Source organism: Sprattus sprattus (assembly GCF_963457725.1).
Source record: "Sprattus sprattus genome assembly, chromosome: 1".
NCBI classification, from domain to species: Eukaryota; Metazoa; Chordata; class Actinopteri; order Clupeiformes; family Clupeidae; genus Sprattus; species Sprattus sprattus.
Window position 1 is genome coordinate 24618835 of NC_137920.1, and position 18271 is coordinate 24637105.

The 18271-nt window shown below is 42.7% G+C and overlaps 2 protein-coding genes across 2 annotated transcripts in view; one reads left to right on the forward strand and one right to left on the reverse strand.

The window, feature by feature from the left end:
- Positions 1–8652: 8652 nt before the first annotated feature.
- snrpb2 (small nuclear ribonucleoprotein polypeptide B2) lies at positions 8653–13073 on the reverse strand. The gene is made up of 7 exons (XM_080855539.1): positions 13051–13073; positions 12741–12832; positions 12044–12216; positions 11236–11370; positions 9963–9998; positions 9555–9643; positions 8653–9057 (listed from the first exon to the last, which is right to left on the reverse strand). Exons 2-7 carry the CDS (start codon positions 12802–12804, stop codon positions 8898–8900), a joined length of 657 nt encoding a protein of 218 aa, XP_080711665.1. The 5' UTR covers positions 12805–12832; positions 13051–13073; the 3' UTR covers positions 8653–8897.
- Positions 13074–13489: 416 nt separating this feature from the next.
- kif16ba (kinesin family member 16Ba) overlaps positions 13490–18271 on the forward strand; it is a 33590-nt gene continuing 28808 nt past the window's right edge. Inside the window, exons 1-3 of the mRNA XM_080834450.1 lie at positions 13490–13922; positions 17409–17478; positions 17915–18028. Of these exons, the coding sequence (XP_080690576.1) occupies positions 13876–13922; positions 17409–17478; positions 17915–18028 (231 nt within the window). The 5' untranslated portion in view covers positions 13490–13875. The remainder of the gene's footprint in view (positions 13923–17408; positions 17479–17914; positions 18029–18271) is intronic.

Below are 18271 nucleotides of genomic sequence, written 5' to 3' on the forward strand. Positions count from 1 at the left end.
CAAAGACTCTGACCCTCTCTCTGCATCATTGCTTTCTGACTGGCTTGAAGAACCTTTTACATTTACATTTAGTTATTTAGAAGACGCTTTTGTCCAAAGCAACGTACAAGGGAGAGAACTGTCAAGCTACGAGCAATAGAGACCTTGTGTAACAATGAATAATACTTTACATAAAAAATAAATAGAAAAAAAGAAGTGCAGGAATGTAACTGCTGTAAGTGCAAGTTAAGTACTAGTCGAAGTGCAAGTTAGGAAGGGAGGCGCTCTCTGAAGAGTTGGGTCTTCAAGAGCTTCCTCAAGGTAGAGAGGGACGCTCCTGCTCTGGTAGTGCTAGGCAGTTTGTTCCACCAACGTGGAACTACAAATGAGAATAGTCTGGATTACTGTACTTGCACAGAAGGCAGTGCAAAACGACGCTCACTAGACGAGCGCAGCATCCTGGGTGTAACATTTGCCCTTACAAGAGCTTTTAAGTAGCTGGGAGCAGAACCAGCAATCACTCTGTTAGCAAGCATTAGTGACTTGAACTTAATGCGAGCAGCTACAGGCAGGCTATGGGCCTGTGGCATCTGCCTGACTGATGGTTGACATCCTCACTATCAAATTGTTCTCCATCTCTGCCTGTCTCCCCACACAGCCCCTTGTGTGTACGTGTTGCTTAATATTGATTTCTATGTCAACCAGGATAACGGACTTTAAACAACGTAAGCGCCCACCCTTAAGAGGTATTTAAATTGTATGTGTGCGAAAGAATACAGTTGTGCAGCCTCACTACGTCATTCAGGCAGCAAAAATTTATACCGTCTGGTGCTGGGACCCCTTGAAATGTTCAGTGTTTTTTCCTCAGCACTGAGGGGGCCTGAAGATTGCCTGACAGTACACATTTCTGTCAGATTTAGATAATAGAGGTTAGCCGTTCTGTGGTCTGGGTGTGTGGGTGGCAAAATGTCTAGCTCCAGCCTTGCGGGTATAACATGGCCCAGATCGGGGGTTTGCCAATGTCTGAGATGTATTTGGAAGCGTGACAATGAGCAACACCATAGTGACAGCGAATGACACCTCAGCGTGATGTTATATGGTGACAGTATGCAGAATGTGAGGCTAGGCGGAGTGTTTGTGTGTGGGGTGTGTGTGGGGTCGGGGGGTACGAGTGAGTCCATTCTTCTTATTGATGTAGGTACAATCAATCAATTGATTGATTTGTTTTTCATTTGAATGTGGCTGTGGAAATGCTGTTCGAACGCTCCAGTGACAATGACAGACTTTTTGTTTTTCAATGACTGCCACTCTCTTGCTGTCATGCCCACACCCATACACACAGATCCACGCATGCACACACTCAAAATGCACACACACACACTATTAATCTACTTTAGTTTCTCTTGAATTACCTTCCATACTCTCTCTGTCACGCTTTAGTGTCTCCATCACTAACATGCACACACTCTGCTGCGCACACACAGCACTGCGCACACACACACACACACACACAAACACACACACACACACACACACACACACACACACACACACACACACACACACACACACACACACACACACACACACACACACACACACACACACACAGCACTGCGCACATCGACTATTTATGTTCAATTTCGCCTCTGAGAAAATTGGGAAGCTGTTTGTGAGGAGATAGCCAAACGCTTGCGGCGCTAAACAGGAACATAAAAGTGGGTTCGGAGGAGCAAGAGCCGCCTCGCCTGCACACTGCTACGTGCCCTCGGATGACTCAGGGCGTAAATACTTGTCTTTTGAAAACAACACTTCCCCCCGGGGGGGGGGGGGGGGGGGGGGGGTCTCGCTCTCTCACACACGCGCCTTTCCTCTTTTAATGTCCCCATAGCTGTCTTGAACTCTCGGAAAAAACAACTCCGGAAACATCACAGAAACTGACATGAGGGACCGTGCTCACTGAGAGGGATCACTCACAGCGCTTGTTATTAATAGTTCTTCCTCTGAAAATGGATGACTTCTGATGGAGCCGTACGGGGCCCTACGTCACATAAGTTGTTTTGTATAAATGAATGGGCATGTGTTCTACAAAGTGCCATCAGACCATGTTCTTCTTAATAGTGCTATAGTCTTAACATTTCAACACTTGGATGTATGAATAAAGGAAATCAAACAGATTTTAATCCAATATAAGACAAATCTCCTTGTCTGGATCTATGATTAAAACATATCGATTTTTAGGACATAAACAGGGATTTTTTTTGGTACATGTTCAGGTGCAGTTGACTGTCACCTGTGGTAAGCCACATTCTTTTTAGCGCCCGGCCACAGGTTGACAACTGTGTAATGGAAAGTCATTGCTTGAGGGGAGGAAACAGTGTTCTCCTCCACTTCTCTCACTAAAGCTCCATGAACCAACACATTTCGGCTGCTAACAAGAACATCCACGGTCATCAACACCCCCTCCAACCCCTGCCACCCTCCTCCTCCCTTTCACAAACTGTTCTCAAGAACACTGTCAACAGGCTTAGAGAGAGAGAGAGAGAGAAAACACTGTGTAAACAGGCTAAGAGAGAGATAGAGAGATAGAGAGGGAGCGAGAGAGAGAGAGGGAGAGAGAGAGCTACAGAGAGAGAGAGAGAGAGATAGCACTGTGTACACAGGCTAAGAGAGAGATATATATATACAGCCGCGGAAAAAATTAAGAGACCACTTCAAAATTATCAGTTTCTCTGGTTTTACTATTATTGGTATGTGTTAAAGTAAAATGTGCATTTTAGTTTTATTCTATAACCTACTGGCAACATTCCTACCAAATTTCAAATAAAAATATTGTCATTTAGATCATTTATTTGCAGAAAAATGACAATTGGTCAAAATAGCAAAAAAGATGCAGTGTCTTCAGATCTCGAATAATGCAAAGAAAACAAGCTCATATTCATTTTTAAACTACACAATACTAATGCTTACACTTAGGAAGAGTTCAGAAATCAATATGTGGTGGAATAACCTTGATTTAAAATCACAACTTTCATGTGTCTTGGCATGCTCTCCACCAGTCTTTCACATTGCCGTTGGGTGACTTTATGCTACTCCTGGCGCAAGAATTCAAGCAGCTCGGCTTCTTTTCATGGCTTGTGACCATCCATCTTCCTCTTGATCACATTTCAGAGGTTTTTTATGGGATTCAGGTCTCGAAATTGGTCTGGCCATGACAGGGTCCTGATCTGGTGGTACTCCATCCACACCTTTACTGGCCTGGCTATGTGGCATGGAGCATTGCCCTGCTGGAAAAAACATTTCTCAGAGTTGGGGAACATTGTCAGAGCTAAAGGAAGCAAGTTTTTCTTCTGGGACAACGTTGTACTTTGCCTGGCTGAGGTTTGTAAAAGACCATAAGGATTGAAAAAAGCGGACTGGAGGGTCTTCTAGTTCGTCTTCTCTGATTAGTCCAATTTTCAGCTTTGCCCAACACATGGTCGTCTGATGGTTAGACGGAGACCTGGAGAGGCCTACAAGCCAGAGAGTCTTGCACCTACTGTGAAATCGGACTCATCAGAGAAGACGAACTTAGAAGAACCTCCAGTCCGCTTTTTCAACCTTATGGTCTTTTACAAACCTCAGCCAGGCAAAGTACAACGTTGTCCCGGAAGAAAAACTTGCTTCCTTTTGCTCTGACAATGTTCCCCAACTCGGAGAAGTGTTTTTTCCAGCAGGGCAATGCTCCATGCCACACAGCCAGGCCAGTAAAGGTGTGGATGGAGTACCACCAGATCAGGACCCTGTCATGGCCAGCCCAATTTCGAGACCTGAATCCCATAAAAAACCTCTGAAATGTGATCAAGAGGAAGATGTATGGTCACAAGCCATGAAAAGAAGCCGAGCTGCTTGAATTCTTGCGCCAGGAGTAGCATAAAGTCACCCAACGGCAATGTGAAAGACTGGTGGAGAGCATGCCAAGACACATGAAAGTTGTGATTTTAAATCAAGGTTATTTCACCAAATATTGATTTTTGAACTCTTCCGAAGTGTAAGCATTAGTATTGTGTAGTTTAAAAATGAATATGAGCTTGTTTTCTTTGCATTATTCGAGATCTGAAGACACTGCATCATTTTTGCTATTTTGACCAATTGTCATTTTTCTGCAAATAAATGATCTAAATGACAATATTTTTATTTGAAATTTGGTAGGAATGTTGCCAGTAGGTTATAGAATAAAACTAAAATGCACATTTTACTTTAACACATACCAATAAATAGTAAAACCAGAGAAACTGATCATTTTGAAGTGGTCTCTTAATTTTTTCCGCGGCTGTATATATATATATATAGAGAGAGAGAGAGAGAGAAAACTGTGTTAACAGGCTAAGCGTGACGTCTCTCTACCGGAGCCGGGAGCCATCAAGCGCTCTTTGGACACTGCCCACCCACCGCGACGAACGCCTGTCTATCTTGCTGAGTCATGCTGTTTAGAGGAAGATCAGCAGTTTATTAGGATTCATCCGATATTATCTCTCGCCCTTTATTCCACAGCGGCCGAAGAGGAGCCAGCGGGGAGCGAAATGTGAGTCACGCGGCCCCGAAGCCCTCTGTGTCAGGTCGGCTCAGTTCAGCACACTGAGACCTTGGCCTCTGCATCAGGCAAGACCAGTGCTCAATCTTTTCTCCATCACTATCATACTAACGTACACTAAGTATAATATAACCCCCAAAAGCTTCCTAGATACACATGATAAACTTTAAAAGCCTAAAAAAAAGGAACATAATTCAATCAATACATTATACAGCCGCGGAAAAAATTAAGAGACCACTTCAAAATTATCAGTTTCTCTGGTTTTACTATTTATTGGTATGTGTTAAAGTAAAATGTACATTTTTGTTTTATTCTATAACCTACTGGCAACATTCCTACCAAATTTCAAATAAAAATATTGTCATTTAGATCATTTATTTGCAGAAAAATGACAATTGGTCAAAATAGCAAAAAAGATGCAGTGTCTTCAGATCTCGAATAATGCAAAGAAAACAAGCTCATATTCATTTTTAAACTACACAATACTAATGCTTACACTTAGGAAGAGTTCAGAAATCAATATTTGGTGGAAAAACCTTGATTTGAAATCACAACTTTCATGTGTCTTGGCATGCTCTCCACCAGTCTTTCACATTGCCGTTGGGTGACTTTATGCTACTCCTGGCGCAAGAATTCAAGCAGCTCGGCTTCTTTTCATGGCTTGTGACCATCCATCTTCCTCTTGATCACATTTCAGAGGTTTTTGATGGGATTCAGGTCTCGAAATTGGGCTGGCCATGACAGGGTCCTGATCTGGTGGTACTCCATCCACACCTTTACTGGCCTGGCTGTGTGGCATGGAGCATTGCCCTGCTGGAAAAAACATTTCTCAGAGTTGGGGAACATTGTCAGAGCTAAAGGAAGCAAGTTTTTCTTCCGGGACAATGTTGTACTTTGCCTGGCTGAGGTTTGTAAAAGACCATAAGGATTGAAAAAAGCGGACTGGAGGGTCTTCTAGTTCGTCTTCTCTGATGAGTCCAATTTTCAGCTTTGCCCAACACATGGTCGTCTGATGGTTAGACGGAGACCTGGAGAGGCCTACAAGCCAGAGAGTCTTGCACCTACTGTGAAATCGGACTCATCAGAGAAGACGAACTAGGAGACCCTCCAGTCGGCTTTGGTTCAATCCTTATGGTCTTTTACAAACCTCAGCCAGGCAAAGTACAACGTTGTCCCGGAAGAAAAACTTGCTTCCTTTTGCTCTGACAATGTTCCCCAACTCTGAGAAGTGTTTTTTCCAGCAGGGCAATGCTCCATGCCACACAGCCAGGCCAGTAAAGGTGTGGATGGAGTACCACCAGATCAGGACCCTGTCATGGCCAGCCCAATTTCGAGACCTGAATCCCATAAAAAACCTCTGAAATGTGATCAAGAGGAAGATGGATGGTCACAAGCCATGAAAAGAAGCCGAGCTGCTTGAATTCTTGCGCCAGGAGTAGCATAAAGTCACCCAACGGCAATGTGAAAGACTGGTGGAGAGCATGCCAAGACACATGAAAGTTGTGATTTTAAATCAAGGTTATTCCACCAAATATTGATTTCTGAACTCTTCCTAAGTGTAAGCATTAGTATTGTGTAGTTTAAAAATGAATATGAGCTTGTTTTCTTTGCATTATTCGAGATCTGAAGACACTGCATCAATTTTGCTATTTTGACCAATTGTCATTTTTCTGCAAATAAATGATCTAAATGACAATATTTTTATTTGAAATTTGGTAGGAATGTTGCCAGTAGGTTATAGAATAAAACTAAAATGTACATTTTACTTTAACACATACCAATAAATAGTAAAACCAGAGAAACTGATAATTTTGAAGTGGTCTCTTAATTTTTTCCGCGGCTGTATGTTATGCACATTATATTATAGGTGGGAGTTGAGCGAAGTATAGGGCCGCTTCGCTTCCTCTGGTTAGTCTTCTGGGTCCACCAATCAGCAACCGGTGGGGAGTGGTTCTATCCAGTGCTGAGTGTTGAGAGTCTGTTTACGTTTCAATTCAATTTTAGGAATGGGAACAGCATCACTGACCATAACATTGTTTCAAAGGACCTTACAGAGCTTAATTTTTTGAACAGAACATCATCACTGAGCATAACATTGTTTCAAGGGGGCTCACAGAGCCCAGAGGCAGATCCCCGTAGAGCAGGCACACAGGTGACTGAGGCAAGGAAAAACTTTGAGCAGAACCCACCTCTGAATGAGGAGGTGGGGATATATATATGCCTGAGGTCCTTCTGGATGAACACAATGTTACAACAGCTGGCTACTGCTCTACTCAAGTTTGATTGGTTAAACATTGATTTAGTCACGTCGAATTTAATTCAGGTTTACGACCATTACCAGTGGAACACTACGCGACCATGACGTAGCTAAAGGCAGTGAATGACTGAACCAAGCTGTGCTACTAGCACAAGAACCAGGATCCATTTTAATCTGAGCAAAGAGAGCATTCTCATTAGAATTGCCATTGTATTTTCCAGCCTTTACCTGCTTTTCTCTTTGGATGTGCTGCAAAAAATAAAATTAAAATGGGCCTCCACTGCTGACCAGAAGTCGGTCACAAATGTATTTCCTTTGGCTTTAAGATGACATCAGCTCATTCCAAGCACAACGAGCATGGTCATGGACACAGAGTCCAATTATCTTCTATCATATTAGTCTTAATTAAGTCTTTGCTTATTTTTAATGCCTTTACCTGCAATTCTCTTTTGATGTGCTGCAAAAAAGGAGAAAAAAAAGGCCTCTGCTGCTGACCAGAAGTCAGTCACAAATGTATTTTCCTTTGGCTTTGAGATGACATCAGCCTATTCCAAACATGGCCATGGTCACAGAGTCCAATTATCTTTAATCATTCTGTCAGTCTTAATTAAGTCTTGCTTATTCTTAATGGCCCAATGACTTACTGGCGTCATTAAGGGCCTTGACCATGAGAAGCACTCACGCTTCGGCCAGGCCGCTGCACATTCGAGCAAAGGGCATCTGGTCCCCTGTGGTGGAGAGATAAGCGGCATCACGGCAGGCTGATTCATAAATGATGCGGGAAACGTTAAATGGAACGGATTTCTACGTTACCTTCTGAAATGGCCCCACCAGAGAACCAAGGCTGTACATACTAATGTGCTTTTCACAGGCAGGCGAGATATTTTTTCCAATTTCCATCATCTCGTTTAGCGAGCAAGCTGCGTCTCGCCCTGAAAGGGTCGTTTTCTCCCACTGTTGTATGACGCATTAATGAAGAGTGACACGAAGAGTGCTGAATGGTGTCCACGGCAATGAGCAGTTACCCAGACTGCAACAGCCTCTGCCAAGTCCTCTGCTCTATGGGAAACAGAGCGTAGTGCTATTACAAGTTTTTGTAACCCCCCCTCCCCCCTTTTCTTTCTTTCCTACTGTGAGGTGCATTGTGTTACCTTTGTGTATGAAATGCGCCATACAAATAAAGTTGGATTTGATTTGATGATTTGATTGCCTGCCCTGGCTCTCAATGGTGATTGCGGAGTCTTCGCTTTCCTTAACGTCATCTTAAAGTCGACCATCATCGGTGCCGCGTGACAAACACACTGAGGCCTTCATGTGGTGGGTGCTGATGTCCCCAAATGATTCCAGTTTACCAAACACGACTGCCAGACGCCCACCTTCACTGAAGGACGTTTTACAGGCCATGCTGGGGGAGTTTATGCTGAAGTAGACCTGACAGGAAATTACACACCCAGGCAATAAGGATGCCACGAGGCTGAGACAGCCCTTCGTTAGCGATTACAAAAAGATCACCAATAATCCCTCCTGACATAGGGGGGAAAAAAAAATCCTGCATAGAAGCACTGATTTCCTAATACCACAGATGCACATGAATAAAGATGCTTTACATGAAATGTCCATAATGAAAAGCTGCCACGCAAATGGCATCAATCCCACTTTTGGGAGCCCGCCTCCTATAGCGGAGGAGGACACATCATAATCACCACAGGCTACCAATTCTACGAACAATGTGTTTGCTTAAACTCTGGCTCCAAGCCAGTGGTTACCTAGGAAATTACTAACGTCACCATTTTAGAAAAGTTCTTTTATTATATTGTACAAAATAAACTCAGCGGTTTCGGCTTCTGTCACTATTTCCACCCCACACAGCCTCAACCACGGGAGGAACCTAACTGAGAATACTCTAGAGCCGTCATTTCACTGGGAAAACCAAACAAAAACCAAAACAAAACAAAAAAATGACTTAAAAAAAGAGCACAGACGACAAAAATAAAAGGTGAGCCGACATCAGTTTAGTCAGCCGCCCCGTATCTCGAAAAAAGAGTGTCCATTATCCTGCCCTCGTTTCATGGGTGAGGAGGTCAAAGGTCATTTCTTGGCAAAGGTGATCTTCATGGCACACGTGGCGGTGATGCGGAATCCCTGCAGCGCGTCCTTGGCAACGCCCGCCTGACCCTCGTTCTCGAACTCAACGAAGGAGATGTCGTGCTTCCCAGGGACGAGACGCACCTCTTTGAAACCAGGGAACCTGCGGAGGGCAGAATGCTTATGTTAGAACCAGGAACTACAACAATTACGCAAACAAAAACAACAGAAGATAATCTTTACAACTGACATGTACTATTACTTCACTATTACTACCCCTACTATAGTACAGTTTGGTCACATAACTACCATTCAAGGGGCATCATTTCTTCAAGTACATTGAATAGACCTATGAAGTTAATAAATTCTTCAATAATGTTAAGTTATGCCAAGTTAATCACTTTAATTAAGGATGTCAATATCTCTGTATAGTACCAAGGTTTCTGTTTTTTCATAACCTCCGTGGATATTGTTTCATCATACAGGCAAGAGTTTTTTGTGTACACTTTGTAACTTGTGTTTTTTTGTTGGTTAGTGGCACTAAGTTTAAAACAGACTCCACTTGGGAACACTATAAGTAGTCGAAGTTTCAACGGTGCCTGCAAAACTATAATCGACTTTCAACTATATGTAACAAACAAAAACAACCGAGGAACTTACTGATTAAACAGCATGGATAACATCATCTCGTTGGTTTCCTCGGGCAGATTCGTTAGGAACAGGATGTAATTCGGTGGGTTATCAGGAACCTGCAAGAAAAGAGGATTTACTTCCTTTGTAATAAAAGAACAGGGAGAACACTGAATAACCGTGCCCATTCAGAACACTAAGAATTCTAGGAAATATTTATAGATATTGCCAAGCCCATAAAAGTGCTTTACAGCCAATTATAAATGTAATGTAATCAAAGACCGGGCTTTATCTTCGTCTGGAGCTCACAGACCATGCACCATTTTTCAATATGGACAGGTCTGACGGTGTAGAAACCAAGGCAGCGGCGATCGATATTGGATATACTTGACTATAGGCTGCTCTCCTACGGCTTCAAACTGCAGTAAAAGGACTTACCTGCGTTGCCGGGGGTGGAGGCTGTGATGATCCACCCTGTGTACAGGAGAGGAGGAGAGGAGAGAAGGAGAGGAGGAGAGGAAAGAAGGAGAGGAGAGAGGAGGGAAGAAGGATAGGAGAGAGAGGAGAAAAGGAGGAGGAGCGGAGAGGAGAGGAAAGAAGGAGAGGAGAGGGAAGGAGGAGAGAGGAGGAAAGAAGGAGGAGGAGGAGAGGAGAGAGGAGATGGAGAGAGAAGAGAGAAGTATGAGAGCAAACACACAGTGGGCACCTGCCTTCAGATCTATTAAAAAGCAACTCTTGCCCGTGGCATTGTTAGACCCGACGCTATCTTTACCATACCAGACAGTTCTTGAACCTTCTGATTAAGCAAGGTGCTGATTTTCACACACACACACACACACACACACACACACACACACACACACACACACACACACACACACACACACACAGGTGTTGTAGACTAGAGGAAGGTGAAGGGGTCATTTCCTAGACACAAATCCCCAGGATTTTTAACTTCCCTCTTAATAACATCATCGTAAGTGGCTACACATTCGGTCATTTGACAGACGCTTATATCCAAAAACACCATCAGGTGACTTACACCTACAGTAGTAACATTCTGGGATATATCTTTCCTTATAATGAACCCTAAGGTTTTTTGCAAAGACCTACATATTCTAGCACCTCAGGGAAGTACTACTGTTGCTGTTCCTTAGTGTTATATGTTGTCCCTTGTGGCACCAACAGGAGTAACACTCCAAATATTGTTTTTATTTGATCCATGTATGTATGTTTGTGCGTTAAGTGTACAAGCTACTGGATGACCTTAATTTCCCTCTGGATTAATAAAGTATCCATCTATCTATCTATCAATGACAATAAAGGCTTTTTTATTCTATTCTATATTGTCAGCAGGTGTGGTGGGTCTACTGATCCCTAAGGATATCACAGTGGCAAAGCCAATTGTTTAATAATGTTCCTACCAGAGTGAACATCAGGCACATTTACATTGTAACACCTTCACTGTGCTTCTAGTATCTATAAAGCAATACTATGTAACAATTTGCCACTCTAAGGTATGTCTCTTTACAGGCAACTAGCTGTGACATCAGCTTCAAATTCGTTTTCATGCTATAGTATTTAGTCATGTGAAGGACAGATAAGCCCACCTGGCAATGCACTGCAGTTAGCTCACTAGTGTTAGACTAAAACTTCTTACTGTTAATTAAAGCTGAAATGCTAAATGACAAAAGCAATCTAAAGCACTTACTGTTAATGCCTTCTTGTTGGCGTTGGTTGCCAGTTCATAAGCCTTCTTCTTCTTCTCCTTCTTCTTGTCCTTATCGCCGTACGTTCCCCGCATCTTGGAAATGACCTCCGAGTCCGTCTTAGCGTACTGAATACGCTGCGAACAGAAGAGGAGGAGATATTCCTCACAGTTATAATGCAAAGTGGACACTTCACTTCACTCTTCTGATCCAGGTTAAAGTATCTGACATTATGTTACTGCTTACATACTCCTGTAGGAATCCAAAATGCAAGAGAATACAATATATATCTATATATACACATACACACACACACACTGTATCTATGTAAGTAAGTATATGCCCATAGCTGGTATTCACCTACCCTGACTGTTCTGCACACAAACCCCAAAGTGCAGGCAAACAAGAAACATGAGTAAGATAATAACACAGGATAAAACCAAGAAATAAGTTAAATTAAAGGTTAATAAAAGGGCAGCAATGGCAGAAGCAGTAGTAGCGAACTACTTTTGACTTACATCCTCCTCAGCAACAAAGAAATACAAGCAAGACAGACATGTGAGCATCCAAAAATAGACAAAGTAGACACTGAACTAAAATAAATAACAGTAGCAGTAACAATAGCAGAAATAGTAGTCCCAGCAGAGACAGGACTGGTTAGCAGTCTTGATATCCATTTCCCCTTCATCTGATATACACCTGAACATGTTTGCCAGCAGTAGAGATCTTGATAGCCATTTCCCTTCATCTGACAGTAGTGCTAGCTTCATCTGGTATCCACCTGAACACGTCTGCAGGGCAGGTACTCACCATGGGTTTGTTGAAGAAGGGGAAGCCCTGGAGCTGCCTGAGGGCGTTGGTGGACGAGGCAAGCTCCTTGAACACCACAAACGCCTGGCCCCTCATCTTCATGGTCTTCATCGCCACGATGTCCATGACCTGGCCAAACTGGGAGAACAGCAGGTACAGCGCCCTTTTCAGCTCTGTAGGGGTAGAGAAGTGGCATGGCATGCAAAATTAAAATGCAAGTTTAAAATGGCACGTTTAAATGATCTTGGTTGCATGCCGATGCAAATACCAAAACACAGGGAAGCCTTTGAGCGAAAGGGTTGGAGTAGGCCTCTGGCACGTTTAAATGATCTTGGTTGTCTTTATTATGGACACTAGCTCTTCGCCAGGCTGGCAAAACAACGCTACGTCTACTTCAGGTGACTTCATGCCCTTTTGTGTGAACGGATTCTTGGCACAGTGATATTACAGGTTGCATGCGGATATTAAACAGGCTGGTCTACACTTTTAACCTGGATGAGCGCTCTCCTAACAGGGATTTTACAGACCACAAAAACGCTAAATCGTCTCATACCCAAAAACGTTATTTTGCATTCGCAATTATGGGACAAACTGTAATGACAAGGTTACTTGGCAAACTATCCGGTGCATTGCCATTAGCTAGTAGCTAGCTGGCTAGCCAAGTAAACGTTTCAGGACTGATATGAGGAACACTTACCGTCCTTTTTCACTTTGTCATTTACATTGTTTATGTAAATTGTATGATTAGGTCGTATGTCCATGACTGGAAGGCTTCTGCGAGTAAATTAACTATAAATGAAAGACAGAATGAGAACACATTTTAGACCCATTCATTCAACTCAGCCAGCCACTGATAAACACGCACATGACTCCACAATTCTTCAAATGGGAAATGCTCGAAGAATATGGATAAGAACAGCTCGCTTACAAACAATACATGCATTTGAAATATATATTCATTTGAAAAACATATAGTACAGCTATTGATCTTTTTCTAAGACGCTCACCACACTATTCTTGCTTTGAAAACTCAACCGGAAAATACTGACGCGCGGTCACTACCTGCTCATCAGTCTTTGTGAAAGTTTCAGAATTTCGTAGCGCCATCTTGTGGGATGGAGGGGAGATATCTGGACTGAGAAAAGACTGGTACTGGGTTGCATTAGCAATGTCTAAAGACATTAATCACGACAATACATATTCTAAACGTGCAATAATTTCTAACTTATACAGAAAAAACAGCGACGCATTGCCTCACCAAAATTGCACATTATGAAACGCGTTTATGGCCTTGCTCGATTTGTCCTGTGTCGGGTGCCGTGTGAGTTTATTCTAATGAATTGTTTTGTCCTTTCCCAGCATCCGTTTCTCCACTTACTTCACTGACTTATGAGTCGGTGACGCCGCCAGGTCGGTTATCTTCGGTGAATAAACAACCATGTCAACAAGAAGGGTCAGATAACTTAGCCACACCTGCTGTGCGCTCTTGTCAGAATAACTCATATACAGTGACAACATCCTAGCTTGCAAGCCACACGTCTCACGCCTGATTAACGTTAACGGGAAATCGCAGTAACGTTATTAGGGTTGCCAAGGGCTCAGTGGAAAAGCAGCGAACGGCTAGCCCGCTAGGATAACTAGCGTCAGCTAGTTAACATTAGCTAATTAAGTTCAACATTAGCATAGCTTGTAAGACCGTCCGTAAGACTGGAGTCGATATCGGAGGGGTCTTTCTAATTTAGTGGCTAATCATAAGGTGACCGCCGCCGACAGATAGTTGACCCAGTACATCTTGAATTGAGACACTCGTGAGTCAGTAGCTGGGATGTGCAATGGCATCGGTTCGAGTGGCTGTGAGGGTCCGGCCCATGAACAGACGGTAAGTGTAAAACCAAGCCTTATAGATAATCGTTACCGTTATGTTTAAAACACACAGGGGAAAACATTGCAACCTGGTATTGTACTTGACAGCGAGGGCAACCACCCTGAAGCCATATTGAGGAATACACATTGCGTGGTTGTAGCCAAACTCTTGCAGTAGGTTTGAGCTGTCTTACAACATCATTTAACCAATAGCCCACACAGCTCTCCTCAGTCTATGTAGTGCCATCTTTCGCAAGATAGAGACTTAAAAACTAACGTTACAGTTAATTGTAAGCAAATTGACGTTTGTGTAGACACCTCTGAATTTCACCAGACGTCAAAAGAATAGTGTCACCCGTCAACCTGATTAACCCGTAGGTATCATACTTGTTGCGCTTCTGTGCAGCCATTTATAAAAATATAACATCTCCTGTAAAGGTAGGTCTGCTCGCCTCTTAACAACAACAACAACAGCAACAAATTCCACAAAATGTATAACAATTGGCGAAGTCCTTTTGGATGTTGTTGTAGTTTTTCAAACCAGGAAGAAGTGCTCCTCCAGGGAAACTGGGCCAACTTGTTAAAAACACACGTTACAGTTAATTACAAGCAAATTACAGATGGTAATGAAACTGATGTAGACCCCTCTGAATTCCACCAGATGTGATATGAATAGCGTCACCCATCAGCCTTTTTAACCTGTAGGTTATCCTACTTGGTGCGCTTCTGCGCAGCCATTTGTAGACATTACATATTACATCTCCTTTAAATGGAAGTCTGCTGTCAACAAACAACAACAACAACTTCCACAAAACCTGTAACAGTTGGCTAGGTCCTTTTGGATCTTATCAACAAACTTTTGTGCTCCGTCTGAAAACACTGAGCCAACTGGTTTTGTTTAGACCTGTAATTTGAGGAGTTGTGGTGTTTAGTTCACCTGCGGGAAAAGTTTAATGAATGGTGTCCTGAACTCCCTGTCAGCATTTGGAAGTTGGCTGCCAAAAGCATTGATTGTAGCCCAGTCTCTGATCTACAGTCGTTATTATATTCCAATAGCGTTCTTGTTGGAAAATCTGATGATCATCAAAAGCCGACGCTCGCATATTGTTTTATTGGTTTCTCCAACAGGAGGAACTATAACTGGTTATGGACATGCAGTGACATTAACATCCATCAGTAATGTCTACTGCCTACCGCCATAGAGGACAAATGTTTTATTTCCATTGAAATTAGTTTCAACCAATAACTCTCAGTGCACACTCCAGTAAGGCCAGTCGATAACAAGAGAGGCGTTTGGGTCTGAAAGGGTGAAGGCTACAGCTGACAGACAGTTGACAAGTGGCATTGTGTGGTTTGAATTTGTAACTGTCTTAGCTCCAACATTACACCAAATGATGTAGACTTTGTCTTCAAATGTTCATGTGTTGTTAGCGCATTGGTGCTAAATGGTAGCATTTAGCCACCAGTTAGCCTAAATGTCTAGCAAAGGCTTGGGCTTACCTTGTGACAGAGGCCTGCCTTTAAGTCTGTTATGGCCCATATAACCATTAAACTAAAAAGAACTGTGCAGCCTTTGGAACCAGCTGCTCTTGCTGTGAGTTACTGGTTGCAGTCTAGAACATTGAGGGGATTCTCTGCTGCGGAGATGGAACCCTCAGATTGTCTGGGAATCAGAATGGAATCTTCAATTTTCCCACTGTGTTCTGGGGCAGTTAAATGAAATCAACATTTTATCTCCAGCTGTCACATGTGATTGGAGCAGCTGGCTTTCACATTCTGAAGGTGCAGAGTGTGGCTGGGCTCTCTCTCTCTCTCTGTGTGTATGTGTGTGTGTGTGTGTGTGTGTGTGTGTGTGTGTGAGTGTGTGAGAGAGAGAGAGAGAGATAGTGTAACTGATTCAATTTCCTGATATTTCAGCACAGTACATGCCTTGGCTTGACTCGGCTCATGCATAGTAGGGTTATGACCTGGCTTGAGTAAACCGCAAAATTCCCTTTGGCACTCCCTTTCTGTTGGTGATGAGTCTGCTCAGGCCCCCCCCCCGGACCCCCTATGTGTGTGTGTGCGTCTGTGTGTGTGTGTGTGTGCGTCTGCATCTGTGTGCGTGCGTCTCTCTCTGTGTGTGTGTATGTGTGTGTGCGTGTGTTTGTTAGAGAGAGAGACACACACTCTGACTCAATTTCTTAATATTTCAGAACAGTACACACATAAGCCTTGGCTTAGGCCAAAGTAGGTTAATAATGATCTGGCTTGAGTTAGACACTCACCAACTGGAATATCACCGAATCGCTAGACTGAACTGCTAGAAGACCTGACAAAATTAATCGCTTGGACTATCTGACATTATGCAGTGATTTATAAGGAGTACAAAAGATATGTATGATTATATAAATGAGTGTGATGGACTATATAAAACAAGGAACATTTGAATGTATGCATAAATGTAGAGACCTATATGTAAGCATTCATTAGCTATCTAACTCTTTAGCTAACTAAGACTAGCAATCTAACTAAGATGATATGAATATTACAGAACTGGTACAAGATATTAACTCACTGAGTTCAAATATATATGAAGATTATATAAAAAAGTATACAACATTTCTGTATATAAATATATGTATTCATACACATGTATAATATATATACACACACACACAGACACATACTGTGTAGGGCTCATTCACAAAATGAAAGTGCTAGTAGGCTAAGACCTGGCTTACGCTAGCTCCAGGTGACCCACCTGATCACCAGGCTGAAACGGTTTTAATACCAAAGCTAAAAATAATCAGTTACAGCACTGCAGTGCTTTGCCAAACATCATGTTGTCTACTCAACACTGATGATTCACAGAAGTCAAGTTCATACATTCAGTTCCAATGAATAGCCAGTCATGCCCTGAATACCAGAGGGCTGTTAGAGAAATGATTTAGAGTCTACGAATCAGATGTCTGTTTGGTATGATGGCCTCATTTTCTTTCATGTTTTCAAAATCAGATTGGTAAATGAAAAACTCTGGCTGATTCCAATATATTTGTTATTGAGGGGTTGGGTTATTTTTTAACGGATGCCTTCATTTTAAAATCGCAACATCGCAATTTCAAACATATGTCAGAGAGCTTTTGATTTGGTTGCTCCTCTGATTCCCTATCAGTTGGTCCTACTTGAACTGCAAAGACCAAGGACAAGATATGTATGTCAGCCATTGCAAAGTAGATGAGCAGAAGTTGACTTCTGGCATTGTGGAGACATTGTAATAGGAAGGATGATGTGGCATCTGGCAGTTAATGTATCCAATTAGGTTACCTGATATCCTCGTGGTTCAACCAATAAGATTACCTGATATTATCGTAGTTCAGGGAAAGGGTCCAGTGAATGCTCCCCCCTTCAGTAATAGGCTCCTACTCCTCCAGGGAATCTAATTAGCTTCCTTGATATTCTTGACATAATGCCCTTTAACCTTACACTTAACTGTTTGTGTGTTTGTGTGTTTTCTTCACAGGGAGAAGGATTTATCAGCCAAATGCATCATAGAAATGGATGGGAACAAGACCACCATCTCCAACCTGAAGGTACATACGGGTAATATGGGGTCACGCTAGCAAGCGACCTAAACATGAACTCCGATATTCCCAGCTGTCATTCACACTGTAGGAAAGACTTTGCCTTTCTTTTTGACTTCAGGCTTTGTGCCAACAATCGGCATCAGTCAATTAAACACAAAATTGCTGTTGACTGTTGGTCAGGCCATCTTTCCATTAATGCAAGGCACCTACTGTAGTAGTGGACCCGCTATACTGTCAAGAGGAAGCAAGAACTTTTACGTTTAGGTCAATGTGATGATCTGTCATAAAAAAAGTGATGTTTAATCAGACATCATAAAGATTTGTTTAGATTTTTGGATTCTTTGTTGGTAAGGGAATATGATAGCAGTGTCACCAAACTGCGTGTAGTTGCTTAAGGGGTTTGCGTGGTAACCGTTCCTACATCTCCTCCCTCCGAGTTCAGTTGGCGGATGGAGTGACGGGCGAGTCCTTGCGGGAGCGGACCAAGACCTTCACGTATGACTTCTCCTACGACTCGGGCGACTGCAAGGGCACCAACTTCGTCTCTCAGGAGAAGGTGAGCGGGGAGCCAGTCTGTTGGTTATGTCATTTCCTGTCTGTTAGTTTTGTCATTTCCTTTGGTAACATTTCATTCTGAAGCTGCTGTTGTCAAGAGGACCGTATAGGTAAGTTTAGAAAAAAAGACAAGCCTGTAGAATTGAACCTTTGGTCTCCCTTTGAAGGATAAGAAGGAACTCCCCAAAATGTATATAATCCCCTTTCCCCAACTGCATGGGCTGGTCAGTTCACTAAGCCTACC

What these genes read in the sequence shown, in the direction of transcription:
- snrpb2 (XM_080855539.1), bottom strand. Translation starts at nt 12,804, where the DNA reads ATGGACATACGACCTAATCATACAATTTACATAAACAATGTAAATGAC. An exon ending in CCTTCTTCAACAAACCCATG is followed by an intron (nt 11,371 to 12,043) that starts GTGAGTACCTGC and finishes TTCTGTTCGCAG; the next exon opens with CGTATTCAGTACGCTAAGAC. An exon ending in CCAACAAGAAGGCATTAACA is followed by an intron (nt 9,999 to 11,235) that starts GTAAGTGCTTTA and finishes TCCTGTACACAG; the next exon opens with GGTGGATCATCACAGCCTCC.